This window comes from Aythya fuligula, chromosome 26 (assembly GCF_009819795.1).
Source record: "Aythya fuligula isolate bAytFul2 chromosome 26, bAytFul2.pri, whole genome shotgun sequence".
In the NCBI taxonomy this organism is placed as follows: domain Eukaryota; kingdom Metazoa; phylum Chordata; class Aves; order Anseriformes; family Anatidae; genus Aythya; species Aythya fuligula.
This window is the reverse complement of record NC_045584.1, coordinates 3,709,479-3,736,335: the sequence shown is the minus strand read 5'-3', so window position 1 is coordinate 3,736,335 and position 26,857 is coordinate 3,709,479. Positions and strand designations below refer to the sequence as shown.

The following is a 26,857-nucleotide window of genomic DNA, read 5'->3' as shown; positions in this document are numbered from 1 at the left end:
TTTTTTTTTTTTTTTTTTTTTGCTTTTTTCTACTACTGTTAAAAACAGATATATTATTGTATTTCGTTTTAAATGCTCTTCATCTGTGACAAGTGAAAAAGAAGATTCACACAAACTAACAGGATTTGGGGTACTTCTCCCTTATTTGTCACTCTCATTAAGTCACTAAGGTCTTTCAGGTTGCATTCTACCTTCAGCTGAATTTGTGGAACCCTTCAGGAGGACAAATCAAAACCAAACACTTGGACCACCACACTGACTCATATTTAGTGATTTCAGACCCAGGAAAGAATCTGACACTCACTACTGTGGTTATCCAAAGAAAGATTTTTGGTTGCTTTTGTGTTAACCAAGAAGCACTTTAACATTACTTAAAAAGCAGCCTTTTAACTCAAGTTGGTGGAGAATGTACATCTGCAATCATAAAAAAAATCAGAATTAGCTACATAGAATATATCTTGACATTTTCCTATAAAGCACTATGTTTTACATTAAGTTGCTGTGGGAGGTTTTTTGAAAGACAGAAAAGCAGAGCCTTGTTTTTTGATGGAAGTGATTGAACTATGTGGGATCAGGGTCTAAACAGTCACAGCCAGACTAGTGCACCAGGGTCTCCTGATTTGTACAGTACTAGAATAGTCAAAGTATACAACTCATTATTTACATACTTTAACTGGAATTATTGCACTATTTTTTTCCACATCGATCTCTGGAGTTTGAAGAAATATTACACTTAGATGGAAAACCATCAAAAACAAGAAGGTGAAGCATGTGTTACAAGCAGACCCATCTGGAGTGAAATATGAACAAAGCAACTACTGAATGTCTATAAGTTAATCAGTGTTATAAATTATTCCATTTTAATTGAGCTATAAACAACTTGAGAAATAAACTCTTACCTACCCCACACTGCATGAGAACAAATGTTAAAATACATTTTCAAGGTGGTGATAAATCTTAATGCTTCATCATCAAAAAACTACTGACATAAGCGTATAAAAACTACTCCCAAAAATATTATGACTGAAATATAATCAAGAAAAAAAACATAGAACTTTGAGTCAGTCTCCAAATTCGTTTTATCACTATTTGTCAAGTTCATTATTTAAACACAGGATTGTATTTTTAATATACATACTTGTACAATGGTTTAAATTAAGGCATAGTCCAGCTGGCTGATATTTTCAATAAAATGTCTCTGTTGCTTTTTAATCACTAATTGGTTCAGATTACCCCTGGCAAAAGTAACATAGTCTGTTAAAGAGGAGATAAAACAGAAAAACAAAAATAACCCAGATCTCTCTAATCCTACTATCTAATCCATTCGGGCCATTCATAAATTAATGTGGTGCAGGCCTTAGGACTCAGTAAGCCTTTCAAGAAACTCACCACTAAAAATCAATCTATCAGACAGGGCTTGAAGCTTTAGGCAGAAGCTGGTAAAATCCTGAACCCATGGTATGGTTTTACAGAAAGCCTTTCACATTCTAGAGAAAGAATATTGTCCACCCAATGCAAAACAGATAAAGAGAGGTTAAACACCCAAAAAATATAGGGCAAACTTTTGGAAGACCTAGCCAAAGAGATAATGGCTGAAGTTTAACAGACAGACATTCAAAGGAGAGCCTTTCAGCATTCAACTCAACATGCCAACTGGAGACTCTTAATTTAAAAGCATTGCCTCAGATCATGACACAATGATGATGCTTTTGTAAATGACATTTTAGGCTCTTGAAATACTCTGAAAAGCATTTCTTCCATGCAATTTGGAATCATATTCTTTATATGATATTCACATCATATTTCCTTTTTCAGCTTTAATGTAAAATATTTGAAGTTCGAAATTTTAGGGAATTGCAATTTAAGTGTAGAACACAGACACCTTTGATGAAGCCAAGTGTTCTTAAACTGAATACATGATATGCAAATCTCATCATCTGTGTGTATCAAAGCTGATGCGTAAACGGTTCAACCATGTTATGTAAGAAAATGCACATTTTCAGGAATATAAATTAAGACCAGCTGTACCTCAAATAGTTTTGCACCTCAAATAGTTTTAAATTCATCAATTTAGTCTTTCACAACGTCATTTAGCAAGAGGGGCAAAATAATAGGCTAGATCACAGCCTCATTTTGGAACCTGACAGGCCACACTTTACTACTCTTGGGACAAAACAAAACATTCTTTGAAGCAGCTGATTAGTTACTGAGCAGCAAGTAGCTCTAAATCACGAGTGACTATAGCACCATATGTGTTCCCTTGGGAATGAAAACACCCTTTTCTTCAGAATTAATGATCACAACTCCATTCCTTAAAGTTCAGCAGTTTGGATTTTTTAGCTTTTACTGATTCTTTTTGCTGTTTTACTTTAACGTTTTTCCTAGTGAAAGTACTGCCTATTAAGCTTCGTATACAACGCTTATATAATTACCTATTTTCTTATTTATCTGGCTTGTATTTTAATTCTAAAGCAAACATTCTTAATACACTTATTCTGTGACAAACACTTTATTTTCAGAGACAGCCCCTGGAGTTCATAGGAGTGCTTAGAGAGCTTCCTGTAGCTCCATTAATCCTGCCTTTTAAACTAGACTAGTAGCCAACACAGATACCTGGAAGTAAAAACAAAGACAAAAAAGTTTAAGAGATGCATTTAATGCACCACGGTAGTATAAATCCTTTCAGAGGCTGGTAATTTAACCATCCTCTGCATTTCCTGAATGTCAGCTTATACTAAAGCATTCCCTTGCATCAATGGCTTTGACAAGTAAAACGTGACAGTAGGCAAAGTGCTAAAAACCTATGTTTCTCTTAACTAAGCATTGTAGCAGACTTGTTCAATGCTTTTCCTCCATGTTAACCTACACTATGCTAAAGCAGCAATAATAGCCACACAAGCACAGAGTACTGTGTAAATAAAGACTCTTAATACTACCCCGGTATAATGAAAATGCATCAAAGGCATTCACTTATAAAATGATCACTGAAATCCATACATCAGAACCCTTGTAGAGCACCATATTTCAGAAATATATTTGAAGTGTATAGCTGTACCGAAGCTGGAGGCAGAACATTCTGCATTGTGTTTGATGATCAGACTCCCAGTGAGGTTCCTCAATGAAGGTGAATACTACTGAACCAGTCTAAATACATACTGGCTTTACATGGATGTTTGTGACAGAAGATATGGAGTTCCTATCACATTGTTTATTCCACCTGTTTTTGCTCTAGGTTTAGGCATTTGCTTTCAAGGTCGTCCTTGTTATGCCCAGCTTGTTCCTCACTCTGTGTGATAGAAATTTCTGACTGTTCCGTCTTTGCGTCATTATCAGCCAGCTCCTCTGCAGTCAAGGTGGGGCCATGCAGCTCCTTCACATGGAGAGTGGGATTGGTCATTTGCTCTGTCTCTTGTTGAGAGGCTGGTACATTGCTATCTTTGGGAAGCTCAGGGCAGTTGACAGGAGCTATCACCAAGGGAGGCTGAGGTAGGTCTTTCTGCAAATGGAAGATCACAGTTAGAATGAAGAAGATTATTAATTGTTACACTGCTGTCAAGAACGGTATTAACTGTATATAGAGATACACTAGGATTTGTAAAAACTGTTTTCAACTGCCTCCAGTTATCAGGTGAAGTGGTCAGATCAAATGGTCACACAAGGTGAAGATAAAAGGCACATCTCTCACTATTCTTCAGCAGTGGACACATGCATAATGTGATCCTATTTTTGCATCTTAAAGTGCACAGGAGTTTTTTCTTCCAAGAACTTGTCTAATAATTTTTAAAAACCCTGTAAACTTTTCTTATTCACAACAATTTTGGCAAAGAGTTTCACGTCTACGCAGAAAAAAAAGTTACTAAACTTCTAAAAAAGGTTTTGTTTTAAACTGTTGTTTGAATTCATGACTTCTAGTCTAAACTTTCAAGACAATTTTGTTAAGGCTAAGGAAGGGAAGGTATTATTACATGAGATGGTCCTAAAGAAATAGAGAACAACTTCCAGATGAACATTTGACTTTTTTTTTTAAATATGTATTTCTAAGAATGGTAAGAGGTAGCTGCTTGCTATGCTATACATCTGCATTGTACTTCTGGTAACCTTGTATGTTAAAGCTCTAGCTAGTCATCTGCAGAATGGATTTTTTTTCCAAAAAAAAAAAAAAAAAAAATCCTCCGCCTTTTTATAAGCTCCAAATTCAGATATGAGGCTACAATGTATTGGCACCCTTAATACTATTAAAGTGTCTTTGTGCTAGGTTGCTAACACAGAACAGTAGTGAAATGCCTAAAAGATTTGTAACCAGGAAATACTATTTCTCTAAATCAGAGTTGCAGGAATTTCTGTATTATTTTTAAGTGTTCTCTGAATAGGAAGAACTTTTATTTGCTAAGATCCTCCTGGGTCTCTTGCTATCACATGTCTGTAAAAAACTGACAATGCCTTTCATTTCTTTGATTGCAACCTTTCTGTGACACATTAGTAGCGGTTTTAGTCCCTATTTCTTGATTCATCAGTTGTGACAGTTTTCCAGAAACATGACCTGTGTAAGGCATACAAAGGACTGCAATCCCAACTCAACTAACTGCATGCTACTTAGCTTCCTGTAATAAGAAACAGTATTTGCCAACTCAACCAGTCCTAAAGTTTATGTTCTTACTGAAGAACCATGAAAAGAGAAGCACTACCTTCTGTAAAACTTAAGGGACTATAAGCAATCTATTATGAACTGATCTAGATCTCTATCTTCATAAGCTGTAGGCTACTAAAAAGATATGAAGATAAGTATTAAGGAGTTACTTACCACAACAGTAATAATACTTTCAACAAAGATCAAACCAGTAAAAATTGTGTCAGAATGAAGGACAGACAGGGTCTACTTTACTTTTCACTAGCTAGTTTACATGGCCATTAATATTAACATTAATATTAAAAGAAAGAAAATGAAAACATCACTGAAGCAAAAAAGTAACAATCAAGCAAAACAAAAATCTTTGGTTTTGGTGGATAATACTACAATATTTTACTCAACTTTAATTCTAGTTAGGTTTTTATAATAATAGTATTTCTTGAAGACACTCATATCAAACTGGTATTCACCGCAAAGCCGCTGCCCGTCCAGAACATTGCAAGCTCCTTTCTCCAAAGAGCCACAGCAAAACTCGTGATTAGAGTGCAGGGCACCAAGTAGAGGAGAGCTGGCTGGCCCATCTGCATCAATGCCAAGGCGACAAAGGTCACAAGAAGGCCTATGCCATATGCTGGAAGGAAACAAAATCAGAAAAAAAAAAATCAGCTATAGCTCTGCTTAAGAAAAAACAATTAAATAGCTAAATAAGCGTTTTAACAGGATTTTTTTTTTTTTTTTTCCAATAAGTACATAAAGCAACTTCTCCAAATTTTTTTCAGGCTTTTAAACAGAAGCATTATACATACACTATAAACTTCAACTACTACTTTGAGATACTACTGGTATCTCAAATACAATGTGTATTTGAGTAGGTAGTACAATGTGAAAGTAGTGTGATTGACCTAGTCCATGCTGTGTGATTAAATCAATATCTTAAACAGTTTTAGAGAAACAAAATAAACAAATATTTTATTTCTCCTATTATATTTATGAATTCAGATAGAGACAATTATTTTGACCATTATATTATATACTTGGTTTGGCTTTGACTGCTTCTTACTACATGGCAACATAACTTAAAAAACCAGATGTATAATTCATTATTTTGTTTTAAATTACTGCTTGTATTCCGCAGAAAAGCGGAACAGAAGCATTTAGGATTTATATTGTAATTATTTTCAATTAAATTTTCAGAAGGAAGCTAAAACTAACTGATTTTTGTTCACAAGTAAGATTATTGGAATACTCAATGGTTTTATCCATTTTTTTTCTTTTTTATTTTTTTATTTTTTAATTGATAGTTCTTTGTATTTAACTGAAATATTGGTTTTTATGACCTAAGTCCATTGCCTCACATCTTCGCCCTGCACGCTTGCAAGAGAAGTCCGGTTATGTCTTCCCAGCTACCTCACATTAGGTAGCTTTAGACAGCAAAAGAATTTCCCCTTTGCATTTGAGCATCACGTGCTTCAGCACCCAGCCATCTTAGTGGCCTGCATTGGATTTATTCCAGCACATCAGTGTCTCAAATGACAAACTGCGGGAATAATCACTTCTCTCATCCTGCTGACTCTAATTTTACTAATACAGTGCAGTATGTGGTTAGTTTTTATTGCTGCAATAACACTGCTGACTCTTCACAGATACCGAAATTGATAGGAAAATGTTGTAAAGATGTTTTGAAAGTACCAGGCAAGACAACAGGTTACTTTAAGAACCTATGAGATGAAGTTGTCTAAAATTTTCTACTCTAATTCTGCTTTAAGTCTTTAAGAATCTATATTTGCAAGAATTTCTAAAGCATTTTCCCCTAAGTTTATGATATTAACTGCAAATATTCTAAGTCTTTGATAGCATAAATACAGGTTTCTGTTGGCTGTGTTAGAAGTTAAGATAGCATTTGTCAGTCACCTTGAAGCCCATGGTGTACAACTCTGGATTCTACAAACTGAAATTTGAAACCAATTTGGAATCCATTTGGAGGTATTATATCCATTACAAAATACTTCATTACATCATAAATCACGGATTTTTAGAACACACAAAAAGAACAAAGTCAATATCCTTGAACCTGAATTTTCATATGCCACCAACTCAAAAAAAATCTTTAATCAAGAAGCCAGAATGAGTAGCTAAGAACATATAAGAATACATGTAGGGGTTACAGTTACACAAATCGTGATCAGAAGTAGTTTCCTTTATTTATGTCAGACAAGGCAGCTCAAGAAAGTGATGTCATAATTCAGTAGTAGAAGGTCTAGCCTTTAAAGAACAGTTTTATTTGCTTTATTACTTGTTTAATAATGAATGGAGCAGAATGATCAAAAAACAACATAGTATGAGATCAATAGTATGCTTTTGAAGGGAGTGACTCCTCTAGATATCATGTTTAAGTGTCAAACATACCTATTGTGCAGGCTACAAAATAGACTCTGGATGACTGGACCTGAATATCAAATCTATGACAGTAGGCTACCAGTAAACCTAGGAAAGGAAAGAACAATTACATTTTCAACCCATTCATGCATTGAGATAAATGAAAACGTATATCAAATTATCTATGAACTTTTAAGATTTTTTTTTTCCAATACTTTGGTACTCCACTATTTAAGAACAGCATCATTCAGTAAGCCCCACAGCTTACAGAACAGTTACATAAATAGTCAAAGTTACCCTTAACTTAATACTTTTTATTAATATGCTTCTGCCTTTCCCTCCTGTGGGAAGGATCCCTCTCCACCCCACCCCATTTAAATAGATTTTTTTCCATGAAACTTGTAAGAATATAATTGTCTCAGGTTTTGCTGAATTTTGTTGAAACCAGGGATTGCAGAAACTTTGGTTCTGTAGAAATCAAGGCTAAATGCACAGTACTTTTGTGTGCTTTTTTTAAAGAGTTCTTGATTAAAATGAAACAAAGTAAGTTTCAAAGCAATGCACATGAACCTGTTTGTTCATGTATTTTAAAGAAAACAAGAAACAAAAACAACAACAAAAAGAAAAAAGTAATTGCTCTGGCAAATCAAATGCAGCAAGAGTTAACAATTGTACCACAGAAGATTATGCAGCTAGTGAAAAATAAGTTATTCACAGAAAGAATGCTGCTAGATGAATTGTCCACAGTATGTTTCATCACTAGAATGTAGATAATTCTCTTAATCTCAGATTATCCAAGTTCCTCGGATAATCAAGCTCCTTGTGTAAGATTTAGTTCAACTCTGAAGCTTGGAAATAAATGATCCTGGGGACAATGAATTAGAAAGCAGGCAGAAGGGAGGTCACAGTGCAAATGGGAAGCACTTCTTGAACTCCAATTACTGGTGAATTTCCTTTTTTATTTTCAGGTGAATTGTCCATAACATCCACATGTACCCAGAGATGAGTTCTGGAGCTTTTCAAACCAATAGCAACTGCAAATCTACTCTGCCAAGTGCTGTAGTATATTGAGATGCTTTTGAATTGGCATAGTACTGGAAGAAACATGGACAGAGCACTCAGTGGCAGCTAATGCACAGTAAAGGTGGAGACAGCTCTCTGATGACTGAACACATGACAAGAGATGGCTTCAACCAAATGTTCTAAATGTTCATGTTGTAAATTGCTGTCATCACAGCCTGTTTTGCATTTTGGCAACCTATGGATGGGGATGGCTTCAAGTGGCTTACTAGATCATCAACCTGACAAACTGGAAGCTTCATTTTAATACAACCTATAAGAACCAGAGCAGTCTTCAAACAGACCGTTATGATGCTGGAGATGCAGGTAAGTAGAGAAAGTGAGGTATTCACACAATGAATGTCCATTGTTACTAACAAAACAACAAAGTTTTGAATAGTGGGGTATATGTGCACTCAAATCACAGGCAAATGGGCAAGTCACTTCCTCTATGATCTCACTATTAAAAATGTTTATATTGTAATATTAGCTGCTGAATTAATTCTTCAGTTTTCTCTACATTTCTCGACTTGACTGCATGTGAAACTGAACCATCAAATTAGTAGGCATTTAATTTCTTATTGAAAGAATAAATAGTGCAGAAAAAAAAACAGAAAGGTATACTTACAAATATATCAGGTTTATACATGTCAAATCAAACTTCCCACTTGAAGTGGAAGCAGAAGAATAAGCTAATATGACAGTGCAACAAGTACAATTAACACACTAAACAAGAAATACCTGGAACTAAAATGTCTCCAAATCCTAGGAGAGAAAAAGGCCTGTCACACAGAGCCAGTGGTGAAGAGTTCAGTCGTGGAACCTTCAGGACCATTGGGAGCTTAGAAAGAAAGAGACATAATCCTTATGAAAAGCTTTCTTCTCTACATACTGACACCAGAACTTGTTACTGTTGTACTGGACCTAAAGGCTACACAGATATAGCAAAAACATCTTTTTTTTTTTTTTTTAAACATTATACATCTCATTACTGACAACAATAAAAATACAGTTAAGATGGGAGTGAAGAAATACTATTAAAAACAAATGGCCAAGACAACTTGTAGTATGATGCACATCTCAAAATACTCTATATTAATGTCAAAGTCCTCACATGTCGTAGGTATCAACTCTGGTTTAACTGTAGAAACAAAATTAGACAAGCTGCCACATGTATAAGAAATAGCTTTGTTTGGTTCTACTGGTTGCAATGGATGTATCAAAAGAGCAAAGACTTAGGAAACCCTTTAAAAAGTAATTTCTCCAATCACTTTGAGACTTTTTTTTTTTGTGTGTGTATTCTAACATTTGTTTATTACACAACTTGCAGTGTTGAGGCACAGTATGACAAGGTTCAGTGCAAACATATTTCTATATTAGACTATTAAAGAAAATATATTTTGCTTATATTAGTGTTAAAATCATTGTATCTACTTATAGTATAATTATTCTTCCATATAATTAATTGTGTGTAAAATTTGAACTAAAGTGGGAGCAAAAGACTAGACTAATTTAAACAAAACTGGTTTTCCTACAGATTCACTTCATACTTATTTTCTACACTGTAACTCGTCATTTTCTACATCTCACCTACTTTCTTCCTCAACTCAGCCACATCACGTTGTACAGCTCTGTGCATGCAGCTGGCTGTAGTCAAAGGGTACAGAAGTGTTGAATTCTGACTTCTGTTTTCTATCTCCAGTTTGTGTTTCTCTCCTTTGCCTAGCTTCAGGTTTTCATAAAACAATTGTCAAAACTGGGGGGGGCTGGATGGTAGGAAAGAGACATCATATGCATTTAATCTCTTCAGGTTAAAATGGATATGCTTCATTAGAAATTATATTACAAATATGCTCACATACTTTTATGAAACTGAGCTAACCAGCTTCCTTTTACCGAAACTCTTTAAAAGCAAGACAAAGGAAGACCAAAGCTATCATGAAGAGTCACTAGAAGTCTGCTTGGTCCTGTTTCTTTTGTAGATTTCCAGAGAGCTTAGGAGTGCTTATTTCCATGTAAAATTCTGTGAGTGGCATATCCATTTCAGACCCATAGTCTTTGAGTTTTACAGAAGTTGAAAGCTTAATAGCTAGAAGTTAATGCATACTTTTCAGACTACATACAATACCTTTTCATGAGTGGCAGAATCAGATGGGCCTGCAGCTACCTCCACCATTATACTCTCCCCAGTCTAAAGAAAAAAATGGCAAAATTTTAAATCAGCACATCAATCAGCAGGCCAGGGATTATTTAGGAATACACAGTGAAACATGTCATTACCTTTTGCTCTGTCTGCAGCAGGCAACAGAAAAATACTTTACTTACCTTTGTTAGAAAAGGTGTGATAAATACAAAGAATACATCATAGACAAAAAGAACCAGGAGGAGCAAGGTGCAACCCTGGAAGAAGAGACAAGATAATTGGTGTGTATTTATATACTATGCATTAGTTACCAGCAGCATATATTCAGCAGCTTGAGTATTCAGAATAAAAAATTAGGACTAAACAAGACACCCTAATTTTTCTCAATTCCTAAATATTTTAAATGGAAGAATCTCATTTTGCATGCAGCAAGAATATAATTCTCAGATACAAAGTTATGTTAGTCCCTCAAATTCTTTATCCTATAAAATCTGAAAATTGTTTCAATTTGTTAGGAGATACTAAAAACTTTTGCATTTTCTCTGAATGATGCTAGGCATAGTTTGAAACAGCATCTACACTATCTCAGCCAATTTCTACAGGGGAACAGATTTATAGGTGAAGATAACTTGGAAAAGAGTTTGAAGAGCTGCCTAAGAAGCAACTAAATGACTAACACTAATTTTTATTTTAGAATACTGATTAAGTTCTAGAAGATTTGAAAATTAGAACATTGCATCCATCTTATGTCAAATTAAGGGAAAAACAAAACAGAGTGGTGGAAGCTACTCATATCCGATTTCCAGCAAAATGACATTGAGAAGGACTGAAAAATTACATCTGACAGATCTCAAGAAACAAGTCTTTATGAAGTAATCACAATTAGTAAAATCTGAATCATATGGTGTTTCAGCATTTTTTTGTGTTTAAATCAAAGACCTATACCATGAAATCATAACTGTATGGATGAGAAGTTCACTGGATCACACTGCTGTAGTAGATAAAGTAAACCAAAATTTAATATCTCTTTAACATCCATACCTTAAATGTAGGCAGGCGAATTGTTTTCAACATGTAAAGACAGAAAGCAATTCCTAAAGCATCTTGCAGAACCCAGGCCCACCTAAAGGAAGAGAAAATTTATATTTATGCAGGAAGCAGCAGGACAGTCAGACCAAGCTGTTTTCACTAAGGACCTGCTTGGGGAAAAAAAAGTAAATAAAGCAACCAAACCAAAATAAAAATTTTATTACAAGCTCTTGTTTGCAATCAACATTGTAGTCATCATGGACTTACAAACATGAAGTTGTACTTGACCAACCTGATAACCTTCTACAAGGTAAATGACTTTCATTATATGAACAGCAGATACTTTATCTGGACTTCAGGAAGGCTTTCTACACAGTGTCTTCCACAATTTTCCCATAGAAAGCTGTTGATACATTTATATATGCCCATATAGATGGGCAGACAAGGAGGTACAAGCCAGCTGAAAGACCAGGCCCAGAGGGTGGTGATTAGTGACTCAAAGTCTAGTTGGAGGCCAATAGCCAGCAGTGTACCCCAGTGATCCACATGGGGTCCAATCCTGTTGAACTTCTTCATTAATGATCTGGATGATGTGGCTGAGTGTACTCTCAGCAAGTTTACAGATGAGACAAAGCTGGGAGGAGTGGCTGACATACCAGAAGGTTGTACTGCCACCCAAAAGAACCTCAACAGGATGGAGAAACAGGCTGAAAAGAAAATCATGAAGTTCAACAAGAGAAAGTGCAAAATCCTCCAACTGTGGAAGAAGAACCCCATGCACATGCTGGGGGCCAACCTTCTGGAAAGCAACTTTGCAGAGAAGAGGCTGGGGGTGCTGGTGGACACCAAGTTGAATATGAATCAGAAATATGATCTTACAACAAAGGTGAGCAATGGTATCCTAGGCTGCATTAGGAGGGGTGTTACTAGCAGGCTGAGGGAGGTGATCTTTCCCCTCTAACTCAGCCTTAGGTCCACCTTAAGTGTGGTGTCCAGTCCTGGGCTCCTCGGTACAAGAAATGGAGCTACTAGAGAGACTCCAACAAAGGCTCACAGAGATGGTGGAGGGACTGAAGCATCTCTCCTACGAGGAAAGGCAGATGGGACTATTCAGCCTAGATAAAAGGCGGCTTGGGAAGATCTTATCAATGTACATGAGTATCTGAAGGGAGGGCGCAAAGGTGCCGTACTTGTTTCAGTGGCACCAAGTGATAGGACGAGAAGTGACAAGCAAAAACTGAATCACAGAATATTCTCATTTTCCACTGTTCAGGTGAATGAGCACTGGCACGGGTTGCCCAGGGCAGCTGGGGAGTCTCTCTCCTTGGAGATATAAAAAAAAAAAAAAAAGTCATCTGGACATGGTCCTGGGCAACTGGACCCAGGTTGACTTGCTTGAGCAGGGTGGTTGGATCACAGGACCTCCAACCTCAAACATTCTGTAATTCTGCTTTTTTTTTTTGGTCCAAACTACCCATGTTTTAGTCTATCATCTAGCACATAGATACGACATTCTTTAATCTCTTGGTTGTAAGACTAAGATTTTAAAACAAGATATAATTCATACTCAGCAATTTAGTTTAGGACAAGCTAATTGCCTTTATCCTCTTTGTTCCGATTTCTTCAGAGCAATCAAACAGTCTTTGAACACATAACTACCTCAGAGTGCATTTAACCTCACACAGCAAATTTTCATATGTATTTGCTGCCAGTAGCTGCTTTTCAAATTCTACTTTTTCCAATCCTTTTCAATACCTGGAATTATTTTTTCCATGAATGATTAGATTTATAATGCTGATGAAAAAATACTGGAGTTTATACCCATTTATTACAAACTAGTAACGTACTGGCTCTTTAAAGAAATTAGTGAATAGAGAATAAAACTAGCTATACTAAAACCTGTGACAGTTCTAACAGAACATTTTTCTCTCTCCCTACATACCTTGTCTCACATTTACAATACACACTGCTCTTACATTTTAGCAACCATAAAAATGCAGCTATGGTTGCTGGTGGTATAGTCACCAACAAAAAACAGGATGGAAAAAACAGATTAATTCTTGGTTAATACTAGTAATTAAGAACCACCTTACTTATTATCACACTTCCTGATGGAATAATTCTTCATATGCCAGTCCTAAAAGAAACTGGTTCAACTTGACACACTCTCCAAAGCAAACACAGAGTGAATCATCCGCAGAAAGAAAGATGTACTTATCCTTTCAGAGGCTACTAGTGGTCTTTTCCTTGGATAAAACACTGCTGAAAAGCTGTCTAGGAATCTCAGTGAAGGGAAGAATTTTTCAAGGGCAAGTTTTTGCAAGTTAAGTCTAGAAGAACTAAAGCTTTTTGTTTTACTCGATAGCTAGGATGAAACAGAAGTAGGACTTGAGATATGGAACACTAGTGTTTCCCTGTAACTGCTAGAGACTAGATGCAGATGAGACATTATGCTTCTGTGATCCTCTGATCAATACCTGAGTACCTGCTGATGAAGCTTTGTGCAGGACGCTTCAAATCCACTCCAGCTTTGAGGCAGAAGATTAAGGGTTTCCCAGTCCTAATTATCACAGGTTGGAATGGCACTATAGCATTTCTGTACTTCTCAGTCTGACACTGGTTCCTTATTGCTCTAAAAGAGGTTCAGAGTTGATGCCTTCTGAGTTTTGTCAGTGAATGATCCAAAGCCTTAACACAGAAAACAGACCCCACAAAGGCAATAAAAGGCATTCAAGACAAGAAAGACACGTTCAGTACTAACAGCAGAAACTAAAGCCAACATGTCAGTTCTAACATGGAACCTGTGATAGAATCCTTTTAACTGAAGCAGTAAGAAGAATGAACATGCTGTAATTTACATGCTGTAAATGTAGGTACCACAGCAACACTGGACATAGCTCCCCTCAACTGTCTGGCATGAGTAAACCATTTTCTAAAGATCTGACAATTGTCATAGGTCTTATTCTCTCAGAAAAATTTCACATGTGGACCATCACCTAAAGAAATAAATTAGACAACTTGTACCCAAACTTCTATACCACTTGTGAAAAGCTGCATGAAACCAGTCAGAATATTGGCTGGGAATCCAGAACCAGTGAAGCCTGAATTTTATGGAAGAAACTCAGGTATAGCGAGAGACATTTTCCTGTAACTTAGACCAATGAGAAAAAGATGAAGTACATCAAGAGCAACTATGAATTTTATATCTATTTTTTTTTTTTAAACACTTAAAATTACTCCGTAACAAAATGAATTAACGCAGATGGTATGCATCTTTCACAGCTTCCTCAGAAATAGGAGAATGGAAGTTCCAGGGTGTTAAGATTGCAAGTTTTTTCTGTAATTTGACAAAAAGTAATCAATAGAAGTGTCTAATTTCTTCCAACTCCTAGATTCTGGATAGGTTTAAGCTTCTACAGATGGCAATAACATAGTATAGATTATGGTCTTCTTGCATAGAAATTAAAATATACACTTACTGATCTTCATTTCTGAAGATTCCCCAGACTACACTGACAGAGATACAAAATACTGCCAACAGCAACATCCGGACCTGTGGACGCTTGTGAAAATAAGGCAAGTTGTTGTCTGGGATTCTGAAAATGAAACACAAATGGGTACAATTATATATGTAGTTGCCCTCCTCCTTCATAAACGTTTTGAAACACAAAATCACCCTGTAAATCCCTTAATTACCCTATACTATAAATTTAATTTTTCCCATTAAAGAACTTACAAGTTGTCACATACCTACACTTTCCCAAGGGAAATCTTCTTACAAAAGGAGACAGGCAACTGTAAAGTCCAATTGAGGCAGCCAGGCAGAATATTCCTATGATAACATAGACTGACAAATAAAAAATAGTAAGTCCACAAAGGATAAGGTAAGAGATACTTTCTTTCAATCAAAAAGCCTGAGTAAGGCTTAAATTTCATCAGTGAAAATTAAGCAGACTTCAAATAACTGTTGATTAGATTTATGCTCTTTAAATATCTAATTGCAGGTTAGTTTACTCGGGTACTTTATGCAACAGCTACTTTAACAGATCAAAAGCTCCTGGCTACTATTTTTAAAGTAAGCTTTAAATCAGAAGCCAGAGACAATTTACTGTGAAGTGTTCATCTTCTCACAATTGGTACACATAAATGTAGTAAGGGAACAATTAAAATCACTCAGTAACAAAAGGAATTAACACAGCTGGTATGCATCTTTCATAGCTTCCTCAGAAATAGGAGAATGGAAGTTTCAGGGTGTTAAGGTTGCAAGTTCTTTCTTTAATTTGATAAAAAGTAATCAATAGATGCTTACCTTACTTATAAAGCTAGAAAAATCAACTTGAATAATAATAGAAAGGAGAGTATAGGTTTGAGAAATCCTTTGATAAAAATGCAGACTTAGCGTCTTACACCTTTTATTCTACTTAACAGATTTTAATATTTGAAAGAAGTGCTATGAATACCAAATCCAACCTTACTAAAGTAGGTACAGAGGTCTACTCTGAGGATTTTCTTAAAGTGTTTAAATCATATAGCAATGAGAAAAGATGGTAGAAAACAGCTGTTTCATAATCACTTCTACAGTAAAATTGTTCTTGAAGCAATGGCAGCCTAGTAGCATTGAAAATGTATCAATAGAAATACAACTTAAGAGTACCTAAGTGGTCATAGAAGAAATAAAGGAGGACCAGCATTGAGCAGCACATTACTACAAATACACAGATCATTATTGGAGTCACATCAACTGTTTCATCATCATGTTTCTCTGCCCCATCATCACGTTTGTGCTTCATGTATCGCCTGAAAGAGTAATATGGCTATAATCAGACCATTACTTCTGCAAGAAAATGGCACTGAAACTTCAGTAAGAGTTACATGGACTTGGAAAAGATGACACTACACCAACACCTGCACAGATTTCCACTCAAGTCAGTGGAATTCAACATTTAACATGTATGTACAAACAGAATAATCTGGTGTAATAGTAATCACAAAACTGTTATACCAAGAGTACTATTTTTCATTCACTTACAACTCTGAATCTTGAAAATTCCTACAGAATACACTGCTAACTTCAGAAGAAATCCTGAAATCAGCTTGCATGAAGTAAATGTTGGAAATGCATAGAATATATTTCCTCCCCATCTACTTGCTAAAAGTAACCATAAAATTTCAGTAAAACATTTATAATAAACATCATATGTTAACCATCTGTTTTACACTATACTAGTGAAATCAAATCACTATAATTTTCATAAAAGACCTTTAAAAATGACTCTTTGCAAATGCCCAAATAGCCTATTCCAATCCAATTTCCCTTTCAAGTTTTTCAAATGCTTGGCTTTTTGAAAAAAGGCAAAACACTCAAATACTGTACATGAAAATTATACACCACGCTCAAGGGCTCTCAGATGTTACACTAGTATCTTCCCATTCCAGTTATGGAGAGTCTCCAATCAGCTGCACAGCTACCAGGATGTCTTTAGAGGACACCACCACCGTGGTTCCATCCCGCCCCCATCAAAAGCATAAGAAGAAGAAATCTGGCATATTATATTCCCCATACTCACTTTTTCACATCTCTACTTCCCGCCCAGTAGCCTCCAATTGCAACAGTCCCCACGGCCATGACAAATATAATCACCATGTTATAGTCTAGCACAGGCTCATTTGGTGCATACATCGCCCCTTTCACTGACCTGCCGAAACTCTGCAGAGGCAAGCACAAATTCAAAGGAACTTAGTGATCATTCTTCAGTTAGAACTACCCTGTTCTTTAAGTCTCCCAAGTTTGTTTTTGATATCATTTTCCCAGGAAAGGTATTTAAAAAAATAAAAAATAAAGGCTATGTGTCAAGGGAATGCGAAGAACACCTTCAGAGATTCCAAATATAAACACAATTTAAGGAGACATCTTTCTCTGTGATCTAGAAGTACTACAGACATCTGCAGTTCTGCTTCTGCAAAACCGCCTTGGCACATCTAGGTCTTCCTCTGCTGCCTCAGTTCAAGAGAAGATAGAGATAATGATACTACAACAGAGAAAGAGCTTACACATGCTTTACACATGCCTGTTTTCTTTTATACCACTAACATACTTGTGAAGTTAGCTTCCTCATCACACATGGTTGAACTCCTTCCTGCTGAAGTGAACCAAGATGATGTGTTCCCACTGCCAACAGGTATTCGAAGTACACTACCAGATTAGGACTATTCCAAAGCAAGGCTCCCCAAAATAAGTATAGGATGGACACTTCATAAAACATAACTAGATAAAACATAATATAACACAGTCTTTGCGAGTATAACTCTACAGATCCAAAGCTCCTAAGATGAGCTTCACATACTGTTGACCAATAACTCATTTGAGATGGTATGAAATAGAGTATTTAGTATTGAGCTTACCTTGCCAATATCTAACATATCAGAATAGCTCAGCAGAGCAACAGGAATATCAATCTCTTCATACTGACTCCTGTTACCCCCAGGAGGAACCTGAAAGACAGTTCAGATCAGGCAAAAATATATTAATTTCTGCAAAGACTACATCAAAAGGGTTAAAGTTTTTAGAATATTTTCTGAATTAAAAGGAAGCAAAAGGGACAAAGAAAAATTATAATCTACAATTATCTTTACACAGGCAAACCACAGAAGAAATAACCCAAAACACAGTACAAAACCAAAAAATACTGCTTATGCCTTATCAAAAATCTTAAACCAACTATAAAGATGCTGCACTGGGGCCACGTGGCAAGGGCTTGGTAGCAGGAAGATGCAAGGGTGGCCTCTGTGAGCACAGCACAGCAGCTGCCCCAGGTCAGATCAGACCCAGTTCTAGCCAGCTCCAAAAGGGACCCACTGCTGGCCAGAGCTGAGCCACGTGTGATGCTGGTTTTGCCTCTGGGAGAGCACATTGCAGAAAGGGGAAATATTGCTGTGCAACAGCAGCTGAGAGAGAGAGAAGTGAGAAACAGCCCTGCACACACCAATCCTGAAGACCTCACCAAACTGAGTGAGTGGAAAAAGATGGCCAATTCACTTTAGCACAAATATAAAGTAATGCAACTTGGAAAAAGTAATATAATCTATGCCAGTATGTTCCTAAACTCTGAATTGGTGGTTACCACTCAGAAATAGATCCTGAAATCATTAACAGTTCTCTGAAGTTAGCAGCTCAGTATGTAAAGGCACCCAGAGAAGTCAAGAACCATAGAATGGCTTGGAATCTTTTTGATTCCAGTATTTCATAAGATGTGAGGAAAATTCTAAGCCTTTGACTTCATGTTACAGAGGCTCTATGCAGCACTCTGCCTACTTAAATTAATATATCCTCTTGTTTCATTCATATTTTCTTCAGCTGTATTATTTCCACACATGGCTAGGCAAGGCAGGAAGATGCATGAAAATAAACATAAATAACATGTGTGTATATTTAAAGAGGAGCATCTGATACCAGCAATAAGCACTGAAAATAAGACAGTATCTAACGCTAGAGGAGCATCAGTAATCTACAAAGACAGAAATAGACTTACCAGCCTCTCTCTGCTAACAATCAGCAGCCCACGAGCTCCATTTATCTGAGCAAGCCTCACTTTCTCATAGAAGGTGCAATTCCCTCGCATCACCATGGGGATTTGATTATTAAATCCCCCATCAGGTACATCAGAAGGAGAACACAAAACAGATGCTGTCTGATCCTGCAGCTGCAAGAGTGACTGAAAAGAAAAAATATTTTATATATACATAAAAATAAAATCAAGAGCAAAAAAGCACAGGGTTTCTAAAAGACAACTTAGAATTTACAATAAAGTGAGAGTATTCTCAGAGAAGCAAGTGTTGTTCTCTCTGTAGGCAGAGCAGGCAATATAGTGGGGTGGTTCTGTAACAGAGGGGCAGGATTGTACAGAGTTTGTAAATTGATGACAACCCAGCAGAGGGCCTCTTAGTAAGGATTAAGGGAAAAGCAAACAGAGCAGATGTCTTTGTGGGAGTCTAGTATAGACCACCCAGCCAGGATGATGACACCGATGATTGTATAAGGAACTAAGGGATATCTCTAACTGCCTTTGTCCTTAAGGGTGACTTCAACTTGCCAGATGTTAAGTGGGAATACCACACAGCTGCTACAACAGATCCAGGAAATTTGAAAAGCACGTTGATGGTAACTGCTTGGTACGGGTACTAAAGGAACTGTCTAGGAATGGTGATCTCCCAGATTTGTTGCTTGTAAACAGTGAGGGTCTCATGAGAAGTGGCCACCTATCACCACCGAGTGGGAAAAAAAGTCATCAGCTTACACAGCTCTGGATAACACAGAACACACGTGACAGTTTGTATTTATTCCTAAACTTAACAGAACTATGAATTTAGGATATCAGGAAGGTCATGTGGTATCTTTTTGTATCACACTAACATAAAAACTTCTTTCCAAGCACAGGTAAGTTCTATTCTCATTTAATTGATAATGTGCAAAAGAAAGATTGAACCTGAAACAGTTAACTCTCTGCATGCTGCTTGGAAAGAAGTACCACCATCACAGCACTGTCTATGGAGATCTTAACAGACTGAAAATATTTTTCAAAGCACAGCAAGCAAATTAGGTGTTTCAGATTCTACTAAATCCAAGATAGGAATTAGAAGTTTCCCCTATAACAAAGGCATTTTTGTATATATTCTTTTCTTAATACTTAGCTAGGTACTTACAGCTTTACCCAGATCATGTGGCAAATGGGCCCACTGCGAGTTGAAGAGGATACAGTAGTCTTTTCCTTTGCTGCTCCCCTTCTCTGAAAGGACATGTACCATTCCATACTCGCAGTACACCTGAAAGTATAACAAAATTCAGCACAAGAAGTTTGGGTCACATGAAAGAGCTTGCTGTCAGCTCATCTGCTTTTCACTTAAAAGAAAAACAGAAGACTCTAAAAAGTTTCCGGGTCTGTGCAGGGAATACAGTGGAATTCGTTATCACTTCCATCATACTTCAAACAAAGAATTCAGATACATAAGGCAGATTCCCTCCTACACAGGAACTGGTCAGAGAATCAAATGAAGCCTCCCTGAATATGGCTTTAAAAACAACAATCCCACCACCAGGAGATTCTGTTCCCCTCCCTCTTCCTTCTGTGCCACTTCATGTCACACTGACCTTCAGTGAAAGGAAGTTGTGGGGAGCTGGGGGTCGGCCTCTTCTAATAGAGAACTAGTGATAGGACTAGAGGGAACGGCCTCAAGTTGTGCCAGGGGAGGTTTAGGTTAGAAATGAGGAGACATTCCTTCTCAGAAAGAGCAGTCAGGCATTGGGATGGGTTGCCCAGGGAGGTGGTGGAGTCACCATCCCTGGGGGTGTTCAAGGAAAGGTTGGACGTGGTGCTTAGGGACTAGCCAAGTTCTGACCATTGCAGTCCCTGTAGAAAGCTTTAAATGCTTCGTTCACATTCAAGAGACTTTTTGTCCTGCTTTCTGAACAATTCACTTTTGAGTTTTTTTTTTTTTTTTTTTTTTTAATTAAAATGCACAAATCCAGATCAATGCCTCTTTTTGAAGCTGGAAAGTCTTGATCTCTAACTGCTGCTTCAGGCCTTCAAGCACTTAAGTTTCTCTGCAAGAGGACTGTGAAGTACTGCTGCCAGGTAACAGACTATAAAAAGATAATGTGCATTGACACTGCACTGCTTGTACAAACTCAAGTGCCCTGAAGGGAGGGCAAAAGCATGGGGTTGATTTCCCATCACATAGCTGTGGTGGGCTGACCTCAGCTGGCAGCCAAGCCCCCAACCAACTGATCGATCACTTTCCCCCTGCAGCATGGGGGAGAGAACAAGAAGGGCAGAAATGAGGGGGGGAAAAAAAAAAGGTAGGTCAAGGCAAATACGGTTTAAGAAGCAGAGGATAAGAAGAGAAAAAATACAACCAAAACCAACAACAGCAAAGACCTGTGATGCAAAAGCAGTCACTCACCACCAGCAGACCAAAGCCCAGACAGTCCCTGAGCGGCAGCTGCTTTGGAAAAACTCTCTCAAGTTTTTTTGCTGAGCACAAAGCTAGATGGCATAGAACAACCCTTCAGCCAGCTCAGCTGTCCCAGCTGAGTTCCCTCTGAGCCTCTTGCCCACCCCCAGCCTAGTTGCCAGGGATGCAGGATGGTAACAAACAGCAAAGGTCTTAACACCGTGCAAGAGCTGATCAGCAACAGCTAACACCTACACTGTTCTGATCACAGACCTAAAATGCAGCTCCTCAGGGGTTTCACGGAAAGTGCAGATGCAGAGCAGGAAGAATGACTGGCAAGACAAAACCCAAAAGCCAGCATGACAAAAGGAGGAAAGCTAGAGACGCTCTCTCCCTTAATCCAGCCTAGCAGTGCTTTTATAGCCCTGTGCTGAACAACTCAAAGCCAACTCATTTTATCTTCCTACCAACTGCCTTCATGTCCTACTACCCCCTACCCAAAGACCCAGCTCCTGTTCCAATTCTTGGCTGTTTTTTCTTGTCCAGCACTCTATGAGCAGAGCTTTTCCAGCAGCCTGTATATTCACAAGATCCCTCCATGTAGATACCCTAAAACCTGCCTCGGCATCTGAAGGACAAGTGTCATCTGGAAGACCCTTTCTCTTTTAAACTTGGATGAATTGAAAGATTTCAAGATCATGAGAGAAACACAACAGACTATCCCTAACCACACTGCTGTGCTGGCTTAGACTAACAATTTTAGATAGAAAGGTGTTGACAGATGAGCCTGTCACATCTCCTTCTAACATTCATATGTTAAACAAATTAATGGTTTGATAACAATACGCTTGTACAAATACATCTTATACATTTGTTTCTTCAGGTAGCTGCTGAGAAACAAGATGACAGACACCTGGAAGCAAAGCTGAATCTTAACGTGCTTGTACTAAAATTCATTGAAAGAATCCGTCAGACATTTCTCCCCGTTTATTTCAAACCTACTAAGTGGATGCTACGCTGGAAACCCCTGGAAACACTCACAGCGAGCATGCTTTCTGGAACACTTTGAAGAATTGTCTTTAATTGTAAACAAACTCCAAATTGCCTGGAGAATAAACTATACCATTTGACAGCAAAGGGGTAAAGAAGAAATCAACCCCAAATATGCAGGATGTAGAAATATTTGATCTTTAGCTCTTATGTATAATTAACTTTGGATAACTGATGCAGCAATTTTCTTCTTCAGTATTAGTGTTCATTCGGTTCTCTAAAATACACCAGATTTGTCCTGAAGTGTGCTGGGCATAGCAGGCTACACTGCCTATTTCAGTGCTGATTAAGGCCCTGTGACCAAAGTGCAAGTTTCAATACACAGCTGCTTTGGAAAGGGAGATATCACCATGCAGAATGGTGGTGGAAAAAAACAAACACGTATTTAGCAAAACCAAAACAACAAGAAAAAGAGATACCTACTTGTCAGTGTGCTTCTTTAGCTCATATCTGAGCTATTTAACCACAGCACCTAAACCACTTTCATTTCAATAAAAGGAAGCATCGCTAAATAATAGCCCACAGTCATTATCTTGAACTTGTCTTGCACGAGTAACACGCCAGAGACCCTAGCATAGATATAGAGATGGCCAGAACAAGAGTGCTTCCTGCTTATTGTTACAGAAACTGTCTGGGTTTAAAAAGGACTGCTATGGTTTAACCCAGCAGGCAGCTCAGCACCACACAGACATTTGTTCCCCCCACCCTACCCCAGTGGGATGGGAGAATCAGAAAGAGGTAAAACTCACAGGTTGAGTGAAAGACAGTTTAATAGGACAGAAAAGGAAGGAAAAATAATAAGTAATAAGAATAAAAGAATATAAAAAGAACAAGTGATGCACAACACAATTGCTCACCAATGCCCAGCCAGTCCCTGAGCAGCAGGGCCCCATCTCTGGCCAATCTCCCCAGTTTCATTGCTGAGCATAACACATGGCATGGGATATCCCTTTGGCCCTGGTTGTGTCCCCTTCCAGCTTCTTGTGCACCTCCAGTCCTCTTGCTGCCAGGACAGCATTAGAAGCTGGGAAGTCCTGAACCTCATTAGTTTTCTTCCTAGCAGCTGGCACGGTGCTTTGCTTTGGATTTAGGATGAGAATAATTCTGCTAACACACCAGTGTTTTAGTTATTGCTGAGCAGTACTTACACCATCACATCCAAAACGTGGACAGCTCGGTTTTGAATATTACATGCACAGCTATCTCTAAATGCTTCAGGCAGTTTTGCAGGTGCTAGCTACCTGCAGCAGGATGGCTTTATGCATTTGAACAACCATCAGCTTGTACAGTTAAAGATCTGGCATTTATAACAGAAACTACACATCTTTAAGAGGAGAGAATAGGCATAGGGTGTGTTGCTCCATTTCCATTACCATTACTGAAACTCGTGAGAATCCCCAAGAGCCACACTGAAGACAGCAATACACAGTTAGGCTTTCTGAGCAACTTAATGGTTCTTAAAAGAAATACTAGGGGAGTAAAAGGTTCCTACTGTGTAGTGCTCAAAACACTTCAGAAAGCTGTGCACTTGTGTGCCAAAAGACAAGTAAAATCAAGGATGAGGGGAATTAAATGGAATACGATCAAGGCTGAAAGCAGAAGGTGTAAGGAGTTACAGATTGTCCACAGAGGACAGAAATGAACGGGGATTAACAAACATTTTTACAATGCAATTATCACTTAGCATCAAAGCATAGTTCTGGAGTCTGTTAACAACCACTTCGATCCTGTTCTCATTCTCTTCCACCTAAGGAGAGTCATGGGCATTAGGGTTCCTTTTTGTCAGCACTGTAGGGCTTTGATGCTTCCAGTTTTTTGTTTACATCACTAGGCATCACATTGCCAGAGGAAGTTCAAAGCAGTGAGGTTGATGCACTGGGACAGCGGCAACCTTTATTACTGTTCACGGTTCCTAGAGATCACTCCGTATCCTGGATTAACCTACGAGAAAACAATCTCCTGCACAGATCCTGTACAACCTTCCCACAAGCCCAAAAAGCACTTTTCCAAGGGTTTTGGAAAAGGCTGAGCTTTATATCCAAATCTGCAGGAAAAAATAACAGCTGGTATGATAAATTGTTTTCAGATTCTTGCTTCATACAGTACATATGATTTAGAAGATTGTGACAAGCTTAAAATGGAATAGGCTTCTTAGCCTCAAATAGAAGTAACTCCTCCCAGTTCAGTAGGGAATTACCAATTTTCCATATGTAAATAAAGAATGCTTGTATGGTAACAGAACATTTACAATCAGACATCCAGATATCCCCACAAGCAAGATTTCTGCAGAGATGGCAACCTGCTAGAATCGTGGCTTTCTGAAGACTGCCCTACAATCAACACAATTTACAATACAAAGCTGCAAAACAAGGTAAAGGTTCTCACACAGAAGCATCAAGTCTGAGGGCACAACTTAAAAGGCAGTTGAGCCAATCTATTAGTTTGTGGCACCAGAAGAGCACACTTGTTTGCTCTGAATCTCAGACCCTTACGTGGTCTATTTAATGTGTTAAAAAAGCAGACCACTTCCCAAATTTTGCCCATGATTGTGAGCTAATGCAGCTTGCAGACGAGCAGCTGGGCTTTTAAGTTAAACGATGGAACAAGGTGGAGAAGAGGAACTCAGCTCACCAAGTTTCTTGAGAAACTGCAACATGAGCAACTGAGCCAACCGACGGGCTCATTCTCGCTGTTTGCTCGTCTCTGCCATGTCTCCCAACTCACCTGGGCACCCCATACACCTTTAACTATCTAAACCTTTGTTTTTCCACAGAAGGAAGAAAGAGTCACAGCAGGACAATACAGTCTGTATAACTTTAAGGGATTACATTTCATGGTGAAAGTGTAAGGCAACATAGAAAGGGGCAAATTATACTATAAGAAGGTCACACAAGTCTGGATGTACATAGAGAGGTTGTTTTACAAGACAGGGCTATAAATTTGTACAGCAGTATCTAGAGGAGAAGACAGGACTTATTCATGACCTGCCTCTGATTTCACAGCCTTCACAGTTCTGCCAACATAACAGGCTGGGGAGCTAGGCTTCAGTCAGGTCACTAAAATAATCAAAACTAAGAAAAAAATCTCTGGAGCATTAAGTTTGTCACTCCAACACTCCAGTTTCTAGCATAATCTAGTAATGCCAGCAGAAAAGAACGAGGCAGACCATGGTACAGGAACAGTGAGTTATTACCTTATCCTTGCCTTAGGGACACTGGTTCATTGAGTTACATCATAAGCAGTACCTTGGTCTGTATAAATATACGGTTATATCTTAGTCTGTGTAAATATATGACAAGTAGAACTAGCACACAGTAAATACACACAACTCATTGTAAGAGCTGTCAACTTTGTCCTCCTGAAATAATCCCATTCATCAGCTTTGTCCTCCTGGAATAATCCCATCCATCAGTCATTTGTACTTACTTTGGTACAAGTGCATCACAGCACTCTTCCCTGCCTCCAGCTGAGGATGAGGTACTAGCTAGAACTCCTACAGGCAAGTACAGGAGATGTAAAATACTGCAAAATCACAGCTCTTCAAATAGTTTTTGAACAAGCCATCTTGGACACCTGAAACATTAGTAGCTTACAGTAGGTAAGTGACAGGGGTCACTTTTTCAAAGGTGATGGTGAACTCCATGCCAGACCTCAACCCTTTCTTATACCTTATTAATCTGTGGGCCTCGTGTTGGCACTACCAGTACATTTGAAGCATTATTAGAAACTGCAAAATACACAAAGCAGGTGAAAAATGAGGACGAGAAAGCATTATGCAGATGTAAGAAAAAAAGTACGTTAACTGGTAATCAGCTCATTCTGTAACCAAAGATTGCTTACAAGGAAACGTTAAGGAGACAGGTAAGAGAGAAAAATCAAACCATCATATTAAGATCTTGCACCAAGAAGATCCAAGAAGAAATGCTGCTCTACAGAGTACTTGTAAGCAGTTAAGATATCTTAATGATACTTTCAGAATGCAGAACACCCGAGCTTAAAATACACAAACTATGTACTGTGCCACAACACAACAGCTAGAAAACCCATTCTCTCCTGTGTCAGGATTACTTGCACGACTTGTCACACATGTTTGTAAGACCTAGGAAAGTTTGTCCCACAAAATTTTTTTCTACAGGAGAAGAACGCAGGGATCAAAGCTATCTGCGGGTTCAGCAGAAGCCCCGTTTGTTTTACTACGGGGGATTTCTCCAAGATCCATTGGCTGGGATGACCCCAACGCCAAAACCCACCCCTGGGGAGAACCCAGCCCCAAACCCATCCGCTGCCCCGCGCGCTGTTCCCAAGGGGCTGCCTGCAGAAGGCTCAGGCTGAGCAAAGCCACCACGCTTTAAGAACGATAAAGAACACGCTGACAACTGCGGAACAAAGTAATAACGCACAGATACTGATAGCTCACGGAGAACACACAGCACATACGGGGGGGGGCTGCGGTAACGGCCCCTTCCCGTTATCTACCCAATGCGCCTACCCCAGCAGGGCACCCCCAGGAACAGGGAGAGCCCAGGACGCCCTCGGGGCGGCCACCGACTGCTCACCTGAGGCAGCAAGAGGAGGAGGAACCGGGCCTGGAGCCGGACCCACCGCGCCGCCATCCCAGCCCCACC

The 26,857-nt window shown here is 38.4% G+C and overlaps 1 protein-coding gene across 2 annotated transcripts; it reads right to left on the bottom strand.

Annotated features, from left to right (window-relative positions):
- Positions 1–26,857, bottom strand: SPPL2B (signal peptide peptidase like 2B). 2 transcript variants are annotated; one of them, XM_032203543.1, is made up of 15 exons: positions 26,789–26,857; positions 19,935–20,054; positions 18,764–18,946; positions 17,637–17,726; positions 16,802–16,941; positions 15,889–16,031; positions 14,985–15,081; positions 14,714–14,830; positions 11,247–11,328; positions 10,388–10,462; positions 10,191–10,253; positions 8,804–8,903; positions 7,034–7,111; positions 5,098–5,258; positions 1–3,496 (listed from the first exon to the last, which is right to left on the bottom strand). In XM_032203543.1, exons 1-15 carry the CDS (start codon positions 26,843–26,845, stop codon positions 3,209–3,211), a joined length of 1,794 nt encoding a protein of 597 aa, XP_032059434.1. In that variant the 5' UTR covers positions 26,846–26,857; the 3' UTR covers positions 1–3,208. The 2 variants fall into 2 exon arrangements, with proteins under 2 accessions (XP_032059434.1, XP_032059435.1); XM_032203544.1 differs by having other exon boundaries at positions 3,432–3,496; positions 5,030–5,258.